Genomic DNA, 15013 nt, shown 5'->3' with positions numbered 1-15013 from the left:
TACGTATTTGACACATGAGTATAGACCTTTGGTTATAGATGTGTGTGCATGTCCACATTGCTAGGTCATGATCGTTCAGTTTTCTGTGGCAACTGAATTGTTTTGCATTCTTATCAATGTCATGTATAAAGGGTGAAATTTTTTCACCAAGACTTTGACTTTAGTAGGACAGAGGATAACAGCAATCATGGTGGCTGTGAGGTGATAGCTTCTTGTGGGTTTTGAAGGATTCGGTGTGGTGAGCTTATTGGCCTATATTCATAGGAGAAACTTCTGTTCAAATCTTTTGTGGATTTAAAAACCACTTTTGGTATTGATTTGTAGGAAGTTTTAAAAACATTTATTAATTGAGAAGGATACACGTGTCAGGGCATAGTGTGTGCCACAGTGTGTGTGTGTGTGTGTGTGTGTGTGTGTGTGTGTGTGTGTGTATGTGTGTGTGTGCGTGCTTGCACTCATGTGCACACATTATGTTGTCTATGTAGAGGTGAGAGGACAGTTTGTAGAAGTGAGTTCTCTCCTTCCACCATGTGTGTCCTGGGGATTGAACCTGGGCCTTGAGGTTTGGCTGCAAGCATCTTTACAAACCGAGCCACCTCACTGGCCTTGAAATTATTTACATAGTCAAGACACTTCATCCTGTTAGATTTGCGAAAGTTTTCTCTCATTCTGTGGGTCATTCTATAAATAATATCTCCTGGTGTATTCTTTTTAATTTTGATTTTGCCCTTTGTTACCTGCTTTTGGTAGTATATCCAAGAAGTCTTCCAGGTTTAATGGCATGTTTTCCCACGAGAATTTTGCAGGGTTGACTCTTACAGCATTTCTACCTTGTCGATCTTTGTGCTCGGAGAATCCAGCTTTGTGGGTTGTATGGTTTTTCGCTCACTATCCAGTTGTTCCCACTACCATTCGTTGGAATCTGACCTCTTCCCATACGATGGTCTTGAAGTCTTGTGGAAATCACTTGTCCTGTGTGTAGGGCTTTCCCCTCGGGCTGTGTGCTGGTGTCTATGCCTGTACCACACTACTGCTGTGGCTTTGAAGTCAGGAACATGGGAGACCCGGCTTTGTTCTTCTCTTTCTTTATCATCTCAGCCGCTCTGGAGTCCGGATGCTGGGTGCTTCTGTTTGTGGGGGTTCAGTAGAACTACATCGAGCTGTAGATTGCTTTTGGATGGCACTGACATGCTGACAGTTTGCAGTCCTCCTCTCCAGGACCGTGGGTGTCTTACCGTGGACACCTTTCCATTTGCTCATGTCTCTTCATTTTTTTTCTGCAGCATCTTGTAGTTTTAAGAGTGCAGCTGCCTTTTTCTTCCTTGGTTAGATGTATTCCTATTTCATTATTTTTGTTCTTTAAAAATTTGTTATTATTATTGGTGTGTGTGTGTGTGTGTGTGTGTGTGTGTGTGTGTGTATGTATGTATGTATGTATGCATAGGTGTGCACTCATGCACACATTCTGCTGTCAGAGGACAACTTTAGATAGTCAGCTGTCTCTTCTGGGGGTCAGACTCCACTTCTCAAGCTCATACAGCAAGTGCCCTTACCTACTTAGGCAGCTCACTGGTTCGGTTTCTGTTTTTATCTTTAAAACACTGTAGAAACAGCACCTTGAACAGTACCATTTCTGCCTGGCTCTAGAATCTTCCTCCCATTCTTCCTCCTTCTTGTAGCATCCTTCCATCCATGCTCCCACCTGGTGTTTGTTGTGTGCCAGGAGCTTGAGGAACCTGCCCCAGGAGGTCACAATTAGGTCTTTGAGGAACTCACAGTCCAGGGGAGGAGTCACCAGGAAGAAATGACTGGGTGCTCTAGCCCTGGCTGAGACATTTGCTCTGTGGCCTCCTCCAGCTGCTTGACTTGGGGGTAATGCAGTAGTGTCTCCCTTTGAAGGGACAGTTTAGGAACTCCAGCCGGCAGCCCCTATGGGACCTGATGTGTTTGTCTCTTTCTTTGTGGCATGGCCTTGAAACCCCACAGGCATTATTGCTAGTGATACTTGCTGAGTCCTCCATGACTGCAGAGTTTAACTTTCTTCCCTTGCAGTCCTTGTCCTTTAAGGCCAAATTCAAAGGATGTGTCTACTGCTTCCTCATTTTTTTCTGTACAGTCTTTTCTGAATGGCCCAGTGTGGAAAAAGGTTGTCCCTTAGAGGCAGGACTGTGTGGCTGATTGCTTCCTGGGGATTCAACTCTTTCTAGCCCCGTCTAGCTCAGAGTGGGCCAGAGCAGGAGTGGACGTGGGCTTTGGAAAAGCTGAGTGGAGGTTGCCAGCACAGACTGTGCAAACACACAGTGCTCTGGAAGCTGAGGACAGGCCCTGTGGCAGGTAGGCCTGAAGGGAGCGAGTCTGGCCCCCATCCTCCCAGAACAAGCCCTGAGAACATGAGTACTCTTGAACACTTTTCCCATTGAGGGCAAGATAAAGGGACTGAGCTCACAAACAGAGCAACTGATTTTCACAGACTGACTTGAAGAAAGAATTTAATTATCTTTTAAGCCGCTGCCTGAAATCCTGATGTCATGTTTCAAGGATGTGTGGGACCCGGACAGATCTCTGAGCCAACTGATGGGGTGGTAACCTTCACCTGGGATGCTGTGAGGAGGCTCTCCACGAGGTGGGGCTGGGTGAGGCATATATCCTTGGACCCAAAACAGAATTGCAATGGACTGGGCTCACGAATGGACTAGAGCATACTGAAGAGGAAGAAACTATCCAAGTTTTCTTTTATGCTACTGTAAACCACCCGGGATGGGTACTTGATGAACTGACTCAAGTCAGGGTTTTTGCTGAGGGCCTTCAAGGCTAATATAGGTTCCCTTCCTGTAAGGAGTCATGGAGAGGTGCAGAGGAAGACAATTCGGCAAGGTCACGGGATGACAGTTTATAGAAGGCTCAGTAGCCTTCATTCTAGGTATGCATAGAACCTTCTGATGATTCACTTAGATGTTGCCAAGGATATAGAGTCAAGGGTGGGCCTTGCAGATGAGTGGTATGAAGTTCCTTCCCTATACTTCACAGCAAGGGAAGTATGGGGAAGGAACTTTGCTGTGGGATGGTCTGTATGTCAAGTGTGTTGCTGATTGGTCAGTAAATAAATCACTGATTGGCCATTGGCTAGGCAGGAAGTATAGGCGGGACAAGGAAAAGAATTCTGGGAAGTGGAAGGCTGAGAGAGAGACATTGCCATCCGCCATCAGGACAAGGAAGATGTAAGGTACCAGTAAGCCATGAGCCATGTGTCAAAGTAAAGATTAATAGAAATGGGCTAAATATAAGAGTAAGAGCTAGACAATAACAGGCCTGAGCTAATGGCCAAGCAGTTTAAATAATGTAAGAGTCTGTGTGTTTATTTTATAAGTGGGCTCTGGGACTGGCGGGACTTGGTGGCGGGAGCTGGAGAGAAATTCTCCAGCTACAGAACTTTTCTCAGTAGCAGGAACAACTCATTGTGTGGGAGGTATGGTGGAGCTGGAGAAGAATGAGTGGGGTGCAATCGGATGACAGTGTGGGTTGAAGTGGCATCCATTCCACAGGGCTTGGTATGCTGTGCTGTGTAGCTGCTCTCAGAAGAAAGGCTGTGGGCAGTGTGCAGTGGTGTCAGTGGTGGTGGGGGCAGTGTGCAGTGGTGTCAGTGGTGGGGGGCAGTGTGCAGTGGTCTCTGTGGTGGGGGCAGTGTGCAGTGGTATCAGTGGTGGTGGGGGCAGTGTGCAGTGGTGTCAGTGGTGGGGGGCAGTGTGCAGTGGTGTCAGTGGTGGTGGGGGCAGTGTGCAGTGGTCTCTGTGGTGGGGGCAGTGTGCAGTGGTATCAGTGGTGGTGGGGGCAGTGTGCAGTGGTGTCAGTGGTGGGGGGCAGTGTGCAGTGGTCTCTGTGGTGGGGGCAGTGTGCAGTGGTCTCTGTGGTGGGGGCAGTGTGCAGTGGTGTCAGTGGTGGTGGGGGCAGTGTGCAGTGGTCTTTGTGGTGGGGGCAGTGTGCAGTGGTCTCTGTGGTGGGGGCAGTGTGCAGTGGTGTCAGTGGTGGGGGCAAGAGAAGAGTTTATGACTCTCATGGAGGCAGTGGAGAGTTGGACACACAATTTGGGAGGGAGACAGTGTGGAAGGGAAGACATGGGTCTCTAGGGCTGCCTTCAGCTCACTGTGCCACCCTGAGCCTGCCAACATGCTGTGGACCTCAGTTTCTCTTTCCTTCCCCCTCCCTCCCTCTTTCCCTCCCTCCTCCCTCCCTCCTTCTTTCCTTCCTTCCTCCCTCCCTCCCTTCCTCTGTTCTTTTTCAATACTGAGGATTAAATTCAGGACCTGGAATTTGGTGGGCATTGCTCCATCACAGAGCTATGTCCTCACCTCTCTTTTTACTTTTTATTTTGAGACAAGTCACTGAGGAATTCAGACTGGCTTTGAATTCACACTGACTTTGAACTTGTAATCCTCCAATCTTAGGGTGGCTGAGATTAAAGGAGTGATCTATTATGCCCAGTTAGTGTTTCCATCTGTTAAGTGGGTTGATGGGCTATATTGGAGTTTTCTCATGTGAGAGTAGACTGCTCTCCCATACAGTTGGATTTACATGTCGTTAGATGCCTTCTCTGTGCCCTTCAAGAGGTCATGGTGCTTTGTAAAGGTGATGATTTATGTTGATTTGATTTGAATGATAAGCCAGTTTTTTGTTTCTGAGATTTTCTTTGTAAGGAATGAGAAAGATTGGCCATAAGAAGGGGTAGCCTTAAGATGAATACGTTGGGGCTTATTTAAAAGTAGCTTTGCTCCTCTGTACTTAACTGCAGGTGTGTGCTTATCTGGATTCATGTTCCTGCAATGGAGACCAGTCCAGCTGCCTCCAGGAGTGAATAAGTTAATTACAAAATACCACTTTTCAATCCTTTTGTACATTTTTTGTATGTGCACATGCATGTGTGCACCTGTGCATATCCAAAGACAACTTGGGCGGTCACCCTTAGTCACCATCCACCTTGTCTTTTGAGACAGGTCTCTCTCTCGGTGACCTGGAATTTGCCATGTAGGCTAGACTGGCTGGCCTGCCAGCCCCGGGGATTTTCCTGTTTGTGCCTCCCCAGGTAGTCCAGCTGGGCTTTTTTTTTTTTTAATGTGGGGTCAGAACTTCATGCTTGCAAGACTAGCCTTCTGACCTGCTCCCCCCATTCTTTCTTCTGCCAGTCTCCTTTTGCTTCTAAAACACATCCCACAAATTTTGGGCCTTCAAACAACACACGTTGATCACGGTTTCTAGTCCTGGAGATCCAAAGTCCCAGAATCCCAGGTCCACACGGGGTCATGGTCTAGAAAGGCTGTGGGGAGCATGTCCTCCATGACCTCAGCATATAGGATCATCTGGACCTTGTCTCCTCCATTCTGGGATGTTCCTCCTGCCTCCCTCTCATAAGGGTCTTTGTGATAACCTTGAACCCATTATGCGATTATGAATTAACCCAATCTGAAGATCCCATGCTTGGTCACAGCTGCAGTGGGCTCTTTGGCTGGGAACATGCACACAGAGTTCTAGGAAGCCGGATGGCGGTGTCTTCCGAGGGTCGTTGTTTGATCTACCACATTCCCTTGTCAGATAGTCTTCTGTTGTAGAGTGTTTTAGTTTACTATAACTTTTGGTTTATTATAATTTTGGGTTATTTAGTCACCAGCATTAACTTCCATGCAGGGTTGGGGCCAGTGCTGTGACCCTGACTCTGGTGATTTGGGGCCATATGTTCACTCATAGGGATGTGTTGTCCTTCATACATAAGATTGTGGGTCTGTAGGCTCATTTCCAAGTTAAATTTATGGTTTTGGATTTTGTCGATGAGTGTCTTGCCCTGCTTTTCACTGCTTCTGGGTAGGTAGTTAAGGGGAAACACTAGGAAAAAATTATGTATATACATCTTGCATGTTCACACATGCCCAGATGTATTTACACTTGATGTGTTCATTTTATTTCATTTTTAGGATGTCTGACTTGTTTTTTCCGGATCTCTAACTGAGTAGGCATGCTAGAAGGGATGCTGTTAATGGCGGTGGTAAAAGCATTTATGGTTCCTAAAGGCTTAAGACTATGGCGGTGCTGCGCTGGAGAAGCTCAGCGTCTGCTCTGGGCTGCTTTCCGCGATGCAGTTATCGACTGCTAAAGAGTCACTATAAAACGCTAAATAAACTTAATAACTGGTAACAACCTACTTTGTCGGTTGGGGACACTTACATTTTATGAATTTGGGGGGAATACTTGAGAAAATGGAATTTTCTAGGTATGTGTGGGTTTTGATGCCTGAGATGTTGTGAAGCCGTGCAAGTGCCCTTGCTTTGACTTTTTAGAAAGGACTGGGAAGCTGAGCAATGTTCTGTGCAGCAAAAGCAAATCACCTCCCAATACAATGAATACTTTCGAGTCAGCCAAGCTCACTGCGGGCCAAGTGGTCCTAACGCGTCCGTCACAGTTAGCCTCAACTGTCAGCGGGACACACCTAGAAAAGGGAACCTCTGTTGAGGAATAGCCTCCATCTAAATGGCTTGAGGGCATGTCTGTGGGCATTTTCTTGATTGCTATAAATGTGGGAGGGCCTATCCTACCTGCCTAGGAATCCCACGGCAGGCAGTACCATCCCTAGGCAGGTAGGCTGTGTAAGGAAGGTAGCTGAAGATGAGGCTGGGAGCAGTCCAATGAGCAATGCTTCTTCAGGGTTGCTGTTTCAATTGCTACATCCAGGTTCCCACCTTGAGCTTTTGCTCTGGCTTCTCTCAGGGATGGCCTGCAATGTGTAACTAAAATCAACACTCTCCTCTGTACACTGGTTTTGGTCCGTGTTTTCACAGCAACAGAAAAGCAAACTAAGGCAGTGGTTACTGCTTGGTGGATACTGGGTTTCTTCGTGTAGTCTTGGAAGCATTTTAGAGATTAGGAGTGATGGTTGCACAGCATTGTGAATCTAACTAAAGCCACCAAATGGCACTCTTAAAAATCATGTTCTCTGCCCACAATAAAGAAAAGGGTGGCTTGGATATGGAATAGTTAAGCATTCCCATGTTGAAGACATGCCCTTTCCTGTTTGTGTCTGGAAGGAAAGGCTGCCCATGTGAGGGTGACAGAGTGGACACAGGACAAGACTGAATACGTCATAATATTGAAAACAATCACTTCTCCCTGTGCTAATGCGTCTTCCCACCTCTTCTTACACAGCCTTTTATAACTATGATGCCAGGGGAGCAGACGAACTGTCCCTACAAATAGGAGACACTGTGCACATCCTAGAAACTTACGAAGGTGAGTGTCGGCTAATGTTTCTTGTCTGGGGAGTTGGGATGCTTCAGGGCCTACGTGGGCAAAGCCTTTCCCTGTGCGGGTGCTCTGTTCTCAGGATGCTTTTCCCGTAGACAGGTGCTTTTCCAGGCAAAGGTGGTAGGGCAGCTATTTGTTAAATTAAACGAGGTTTTGTTAAGATCAACTTAAAACTAAACATTATATTTTTAACCCCTAAATGCTTCTTGCTGGCTCATTATTTTGCCCACATGTGTAAATCTTGACTGAAACTGACCCTTTGGTGAGAAACAGATTTGGGGTATTTTCGTTTGTTGATCTGATGTGTGTTGAGTGTTTTGAGTTGTCAGTTGTGTTTTTTTTTTTTTTTTTTTAAGTTTTCACTTTAATTTGTTAACAGCATGTCTCAGGGGAAACTGGAATTGCTATGCCTTATTTGTTGCCCCTTTCCCCTGTCTGTGACCTCCATTTTCTTTGGGGTGAACAGATCACCAGTTCTGTGGGATATGGTTTAGGGAAGAAATTGTTGTGACTTTTCTGGTGCCCTTGGTTTCTGCAATAGGCTTTCCTAGTTAGTGCCTTGCGCAGCATCTGAGCCACGGCGGATGCTCTGCTGTGGTTCTGACTGTGTTTTTGTGTCGTTGGTTTCCTTTTCTGCCTGAAAAGATAATTCCTAAGCTGTGTTTCAGTCACAGGAACTGATTTAAATAACCAAATTGCTTTTAGATCAGGTTCAGCGAAAGTCTTACAAGTGGGAGAAGAAATTGTAGACATCTCATAGTAACCAACAAATTGAACTTCCAGAAAGGTCTTCACACTCCACTTTGCACAGGAGTGAACTGCTCCGCTCCCGCCAGCCAGGCAAGCAGCGACTGCCTCCTACATCCCTCAGAGACGTTGCAGAGACTCAGAACCCTATAAAAATCCATGTCTTGGCCCTTATTTCTCCATCTGATGCAGGAAGACGTAGAACTCCATTCTGTTTGCACCGTTTACTCTTCAAAATGTATTGGGGTGGGGGTGGGGGAGCCGGCTTTATTGGCATAGCCTGGAAGCAGCTGTAGCTTGGCAAAAAGGAGCCCTTAAGCGAATGAGTGGCTGGCTGTGATGGGCGCCGTCTGCCTGTTTTCACTTTTGACAGCTGACAGTTGGATTTTCCTTATCTGCTTTCAGTACATATTGCCAGTGGCTTCGAGGAAACAGAGAGAGAAATTAAGTCGAGGTGAAGGATCAGGCATCTCGTCTCAGACACTTTTCTGATCTGTAGGGAAATGTTCTCTCTGATTCTTGTTTTTGTTTTTTTAATTGCCCCCAGTCATTTGAATGTGGAATTCCTGGGTCATCTTCTCTGAGCAGTGGTGTCTCTCCTGAATTGTTAATGATTTCCTGGGGCGTCTGGGTGTGCAGAAACTGCGGGTGTCATTCTTTACTTCAGGAGGAGACTGTCCCCTTCCAGCAGTGCCATCCTGAGTCACATCAGTGGGCCTCTTTTTATCCCAACTTCACAATTATCTGCTAGTGGCGTTCACTCCCAGGCTGACATCATGATGAGTCTTCAGCTGGGGTTGATTTGCAGGCCAGTCCTGGTTCCCATGAATCCACTGCAGTCTTTATGAGAGACCCTTGAACATAAAATGCATTTATTTCCCTTCCTGGAAAGCTAACTTCTTGGTAGACTCTGGTCTGAGAAATACATTAACTGCATCTTCCGGACACTGGGTGACTTCATCGTTAAAGGAGGACATTGCTTGTGATGCTTCTCTGTGCCTGCCTGTGCTCTGGTTTTGGCTCATGGCATGTCTTGGAGTTTGGCTCTGTTTCTACCTTTCTCCCCACTCCCTTGCCTCTGCCCTCACTCCTGTTTATCAACCTTGACTTTCTTTTTCTTTCTGGTCCGGCATATCATCATATAGGATGCTGCAAAAGTTGTAACTTCTCAATGATCCCTCGGTCTCCCTGTGCCCCATGGGGGGCTGGATTGCTCCTCCTTCTCCTCCTCCTCTTCCTCTTTGTCCTTTTAAGATGATTGCTCTTCATTACACACAGTTCAAAGACCACATTTACCTTTAAGTTCTGGTTAATTGCCCTGTGAGGCTTGTGGAGGTGGAGGGTGTCTAACAGCAGTCCTTAGGCCACACATGCAGCTGGAGATGGTTACAAGTGCAGCCCAACATAAAACCATAAACTTAGCCAAAACATTGTGAGATTTCTTTTCTTTTCTTTTTTTTTTTCCTGATTGTAAAAACTTGAATATACCTCTCAGCACGAATGCTGGAGACAACAGCATTGTTAAAAGTATGGCCAGGCCTGATACAGCCAAGAAAGGTACCCACCTTCAAGTCATGTCACTGTGGAGGTGGGCAGACCTTTCAATGGCTACTCAGTGCAGGCTCTTACCTTGAAGTCATGTCCATTGTTGAGGGCCAACCAATCACATGTGAACGAAAGACTCAGGTGCTTAGGAAGTGACTCTGGTGCTGTGTTTCCCCAGTGCTGGAAGCTGTTCCAGGGGAAGCTGGAGGTATTGTGCAAAGGTTAGGAAATTATCTTTTTGATGTCGCTGTCACAACTAAAACCCGGTTCATTCAGATTTTAAAGTGGTAACAATATATTTTCATCCAAAATGGTTGGCCAGCTGCCTATGCTGGCTTGTGGCCTCCCTGAGCCCAGGACTGTATTTCTATTGTGTTTGCCTGTCTTTTCAGTGGGTGTCTCTTCTTGGTGTGGATGGGTTGGACACACGGAGGCCAGCAGCACACCCTGCCTGGGGGAAGTTAAGTGTGTTACCTGCTCGCTAAGCATCTCCCTGCCCAGCCTTGTCCCCTCCTCTCATAGCCAGTTTGTCACATCCCTTAATTCTCAGGGTGACACCCTCCTCTTCACACTCTGAGTAGCTCGGCCCTGCTTGTCTTAGGCGCCTTGTGGGTCCTGAGCAGAGGCTGTGTCTGTAATCAGTGTGCGTAGGAAGGTTCTGGCGACAAGTGAATGGGCCCCGCTTGATGAAGCAATAATTTGTGCAGAACATGCCGGGAAGCACTTAGCTTAGAAACCCCATTACAAAAGAAACTGCCAGATAGCTATGCTAAGTCAGAGATTCCTCCTCTGACCTCCATAGCTCAGCCCCTCCAAACAAGACAAACAACCTTCCCCTACAAACCTCTTTTGCTGTGCCTAGGCTCTCGTTCCGTGTTCTGGATATTTCATGTTAGATGAGTGTGTTGCAGCTCTCCTGTGTCTCACCGGCCCCTCTTCCTGTTTTGCTCTTCTGTCTGAGGCCCTTTAGTCTTAGGTCCTGTCTGCCATGTGAGCATCACCTCATGTTCTGTAAACAGTAATGGGACTCAGGTGGTCTCAACTCCCGTCTCCAGGTTCCTGTTGTCAGGAGCATCTTGTGTCTGTCCAGCTGTGCAGGGGCACAACTGTCTTCAGGCTGTTTGCACAGGACAGGTTGCTGGCGTTGGGTATGGGGTTCATGTGTCTTTGGGGTGGTGGTGGTGGTGTCTGATGTGTGCACCAACAGCTGCTGTCTGTACTCTTTTCTGTGCCCTGGCTGCCATGTCCCGAATCCTCTGATTTCCACCACTTTTATTTTGGGTCAGTGGTAGGAGGTTGTTGAGTTTTCACTTCAGTGATTAGTAGTAAGTTTGGGTTCTCTTCACACATGTGTAGGTTCTCGGGTTTCTTTGATGCATCATTTATGTAGTTTGCTCCCTTTTTACATTGGGTTGCTGACTCCCTGCTCCCAATGTGATCTTTCTTTGATATTCTAGGACATCAATCCTTTGTCATTTTCAGATAGAAAGGGGCATACTAATGCTGTTTGTGTGGGAAGGACATAGCATAGCAGTAGTAGAGAGGATTGGTCCTTTTAGACTGAGTGGTACAGCCTTTGAATAACTCTTAGATTATAGTCCCATTCCCTGGAGTCCGTAATGCTGTAACATGTAGGCACTGACTCTAGGCTAGTCTAGCTGAAACCTCTGAACTAACAGTGGCTATTTGGAGATCATCCTTCAGATGTGTGGACATTCAGGTGCTTGACAGTTAGAACAGGCTGTATCCCTGCTCATTGTGTTCAGTCCTCACACTGAAAGGGCAGAGTGGGTTCATTTGGCCCTAACTGGGTCTCAGCAAATTCTTCCAAGATTCCTGGAGTTCCTGTCCCCCTTTCTGAATATATCTGTTTCATTACCACTTTGGGGTTTTGTTAAGTCAACAGCATCACTTCTGGTTCATAGGCACTCTCTTAATGACTACTTTCTGAGAGGGTTGAAGGGCCAGCTGCTGCCATGTAAGTTTGGGTTCTCTTCACACATGTGTAGGTTCTCGGGTTTCTTTGATGCATCATTTATGTAGTTTGCTCCCTTTTTACATTGTGTTGCCGACACCCTGCCATGTGGTGTCATTCTGCCTCCTTCCCCGAGAGCTTGCTTTCGGGACTCTCTTTAGTCTCTACCTTCAGCACTTGATGTGAATGAACAGTTCTGAAGGTCTTTCCTTCCAACTGTCTAATTTCCTTCTCTTGCCACATGGAGGGCATAGGAAGTTGGAGCTGGGCCAACCCCTAAGGGGACAGGGGTCTGTGAGTACTTGGCCCTGGTGCTTCCTGGAGAGCTGTCTTTGCCACAGAAGTACTTTGTGAAGATTATGGCTGCCTCAGGGCAGAGCCTTGCAGAGGGAGGAAGTAGGCTCTCAATAGGTTTTCTGTTGGGCAGCCTTTGATGATCTGAGATTCTGGAAGTTGCACTTGGAGAGATCTTGAGCCAGATCCGCAGAGGGAAGGATGGGGAAGTGCATACCCAAGGAACCTCCTGGGAACAAGGCCTCCTTTAGGGCTTAACTTCAGATTGTTATGGGGGACTGATGAGGCAGGCAGAGAAGTGGGGCGGTGCAGGGAGTGAGGCATGCCCTGTGGGACTTCTCTGAGGCATTAGAATTGTTGTCTTTCCCTGGTCTACAGGGCAGTGACTTCTGCATACCTTGAAGGTTTTGCTTTGACCCTTCCATGTCTCCTGTGCTAACCATTTCAATTCTGTGTTTGTTTAGGGTGGTACAGAGGCTACACCTTAAGGAAAAAGTCGAAGAAGGTGAGTTCTTTTCATTAAACATGTCTCATCATAAATCAAACCATGAGAGGAAATCAATTCCGTCTTATTTGCATCTAAGAATGTTCCTTACGTATCCCCCCTCTTGAAATTTTAACAAATATGTGGGCTGAGATAAAAAATGACCATGAGTTGGCTTCTTCTGAATAATGTATGTCTATAGACATCACAGTTTTATCTGGGAATGGTGGTATGTATGTATAACTTCAGTACTAGGTTAGCCTGGTCTACATAGTGAGACCCTGTCACAACAAATGACATTTCAGCTAGGTGGTTAGTTCCAGGAGTGAATTGTTAAGCTATGATGTGATATTGACCTCTACTCATAAAAGGGAGAATTCTTTTTGTCCTGATAGAACTTTGTATCTCGTTGAACCACTATGTATAGCCACGAACTGAGTGTAATGACTTCAGAAAACTAAAGTGCTGCGAACAGTTTTTAATTTCATATTGTCTTTGACAAATTAACAAGTTTGCAAAGCTCACACATGGCCATTTCCCTCTTGCCTTATGGCAGTTTTCAGACTGGCTTAGTCAAGTTGAAAAACCCTGATTTTCTAGGGTGATTTGCATGTGTGATTCTATGAATATCTGAAACAAAAACATGCTATTACTCCTCAGATATTGCGGAGGGCACTCCCATCCACAAGGCTGTGTGGCTTTGACATTCTTAGCTTCACAAAACCTAATTATGGCTCTTTCCTCTTTCTCTGTAATGCTATAGTATTGCAGTAATACCCATGCTAAGCTGTGGTTAGTCTGTCCATGTTAACTTGGACGTTTTAATATCTGATTGTGTTTGACAGATGGTTCATTTTGCTTCTCAGAATTGGCCTCTCATTACTGTTGTATCCAACTGGACTCTCTGTTGTGATCTCGAGTCTGTAATAGGGCTTTGGAAGCCCAGTGGTTTCCATGCCAGAGCCTTCCTGCTCTGTAATAGAGCTTTGGAAGCCCAGTGGTGTCCATGCCAGGGCTTCCCTGCTCTGCATCCTCAGAGGCCTGGGCTGGCCTTTGCAGCCTGGCTAGAGCCTCATGAAGGCTGTGAAGCTGCCCATCCCTTCATGGATTTTACTCGGAAGAGTCCAGGTTAGGGGAGCCACGGTTGAAGATTTCAAGAGGCAAGAGACTAGAAGTATTAGGGGTTTCTCAGTGGTAAAAGTACTTGCCCCTGAGGACCAGAGTTCATGTTGCTAGCATCAATGTTAAAAGCCTTAAAATCAGGTGGTGGCATATGCTTGTAATTGAAGCACTAGGAAGGCAGAGACAGGAGTTTATCTGGAGCTCACTGGCCAGCCAGACTTGTCTAATCGGTGAGCTCCAGGTAGTAGTGAGAGACCTAGTCTCAAAAACCAAGGTGGATGGCTTCTGAGGATCAGCACCTGAAGCGGACCTCCATATGCACACTCACATGCATGTCCGTGCACAGGCATCCACCCCCATGGTTAGGATTGTGGACTCACTCCCCTCCCTACTCTCGTTACATAGGACAAGGCTGTACTGCTATGATGAACACATGCCCAGGAAGACTACTCAGTTTCCTTGGTGCTTAGTTGTCTGACCTTCCCATCCCTGTCTTGGGCTCTCTCTCCCATTCTTCTAGTGCTTTGGGACCTCAGGATTTTGTGTCTGGTCCTAGGCTACCCAGGCCTTCTACCTCGTGATGCCCTACTGCAAAAGGGTGTGGTTGTTTTCTGCTGGCGATCCTCATTGGTGGATGGGGAAATCAAAGCCTTGCAGAGGCTGTAGTTTGCCTGCAGTTTTGTGAGGTACCTCCAAGCAAAGGGAGAGAAGCAAGGCTCTTAGGTGACGTGGCTGAGAGCCCCGCATGAGCATCATCTGTCTAGATATTTACAGAAGTTGGGCTGGGCAGTTGCTCATTTCAAACCTGCAGACACGTCCCATCTCATACAGCCATAATCTCTCCTTGGGCTTCCTGATGTTGAGTGCCGAGACTGAGGAATTTCTGTCTGTGGACCTGGCAGGGCTAGGGTGGCTTGTATGTTGTCTTACCCCCATCCAAACCCACACCTATTAGCATTACATAGAAATTACATGCTCCGCGTGCACCCACAGGCCATTCTGGGATATGAAAGTATTTGACACCTGGGTCCTGGATTGAATAACCTGGACCTCTTGATGGCTTAGCCATGACTTCCCCCTCCCTCCACTCCTTCCCTTGATGTAATAGTATTTCTTTGTGTGAAATCTGCTCACTTTGCTGGTAGACAATAGAAGCTGAGATCAGCAGTACCTGCTAGCCACATTTGGCCCTCTTTGAGTCCCATTTCCTTCCAAGCATGATTCACAGCTTGCTTTCTGGATGTGCAGTGTAGACCCTTCTTGGCAGATGTCTGGGGGATCCAACCAGAAGCTTCTCTTTCTATAATAGGTATCTTGAAGCACCAGGGCACTTTCTGAGTTTATGCTGTATGCACTGGTGGTCTCTGACTTGTGCGTCCCAAGCCTCTGGGAGTCACTGGTTTGTGCTGCCCTGGACCCCATGAGCCAGCTCTTGATAAACTCCTGGCATTTTGCAAACCATGTCTGATGCTGCACTTCTTCTCAAGGGACCAGCTCCTTTGAGCATGGCTCTGCTGGGCCACATGTCTATACATACACATGTGTTTATACTGCACATGGGA

General features: G+C 46.8%; 1 protein-coding gene across 1 annotated transcript in view; it reads left to right on the top strand.

Moving 5' to 3' along the window:
• Dock1 (dedicator of cytokinesis 1) overlaps positions 1-15013 on the top strand; it is a 514332-nt gene that overhangs the window by 48819 nt on the left and 450500 nt on the right. Inside the window, exons 2-3 of the mRNA XM_059265078.1 lie at positions 7186-7269; positions 12310-12350. Coding sequence (XP_059121061.1) covers positions 7186-7269; positions 12310-12350 — 125 coding nt within the window. The remainder of the gene's footprint in view (positions 1-7185; positions 7270-12309; positions 12351-15013) is intronic.

This window comes from Peromyscus eremicus, chromosome 1, assembly GCF_949786415.1.
Source record: "Peromyscus eremicus chromosome 1, PerEre_H2_v1, whole genome shotgun sequence".
Lineage (NCBI taxonomy): Eukaryota > Metazoa > Chordata > Mammalia > Rodentia > Cricetidae > Peromyscus > Peromyscus eremicus.
Note: the sequence above shows the minus strand (reverse complement) of the source record. Positions and strands in the feature narration are given on the sequence as shown.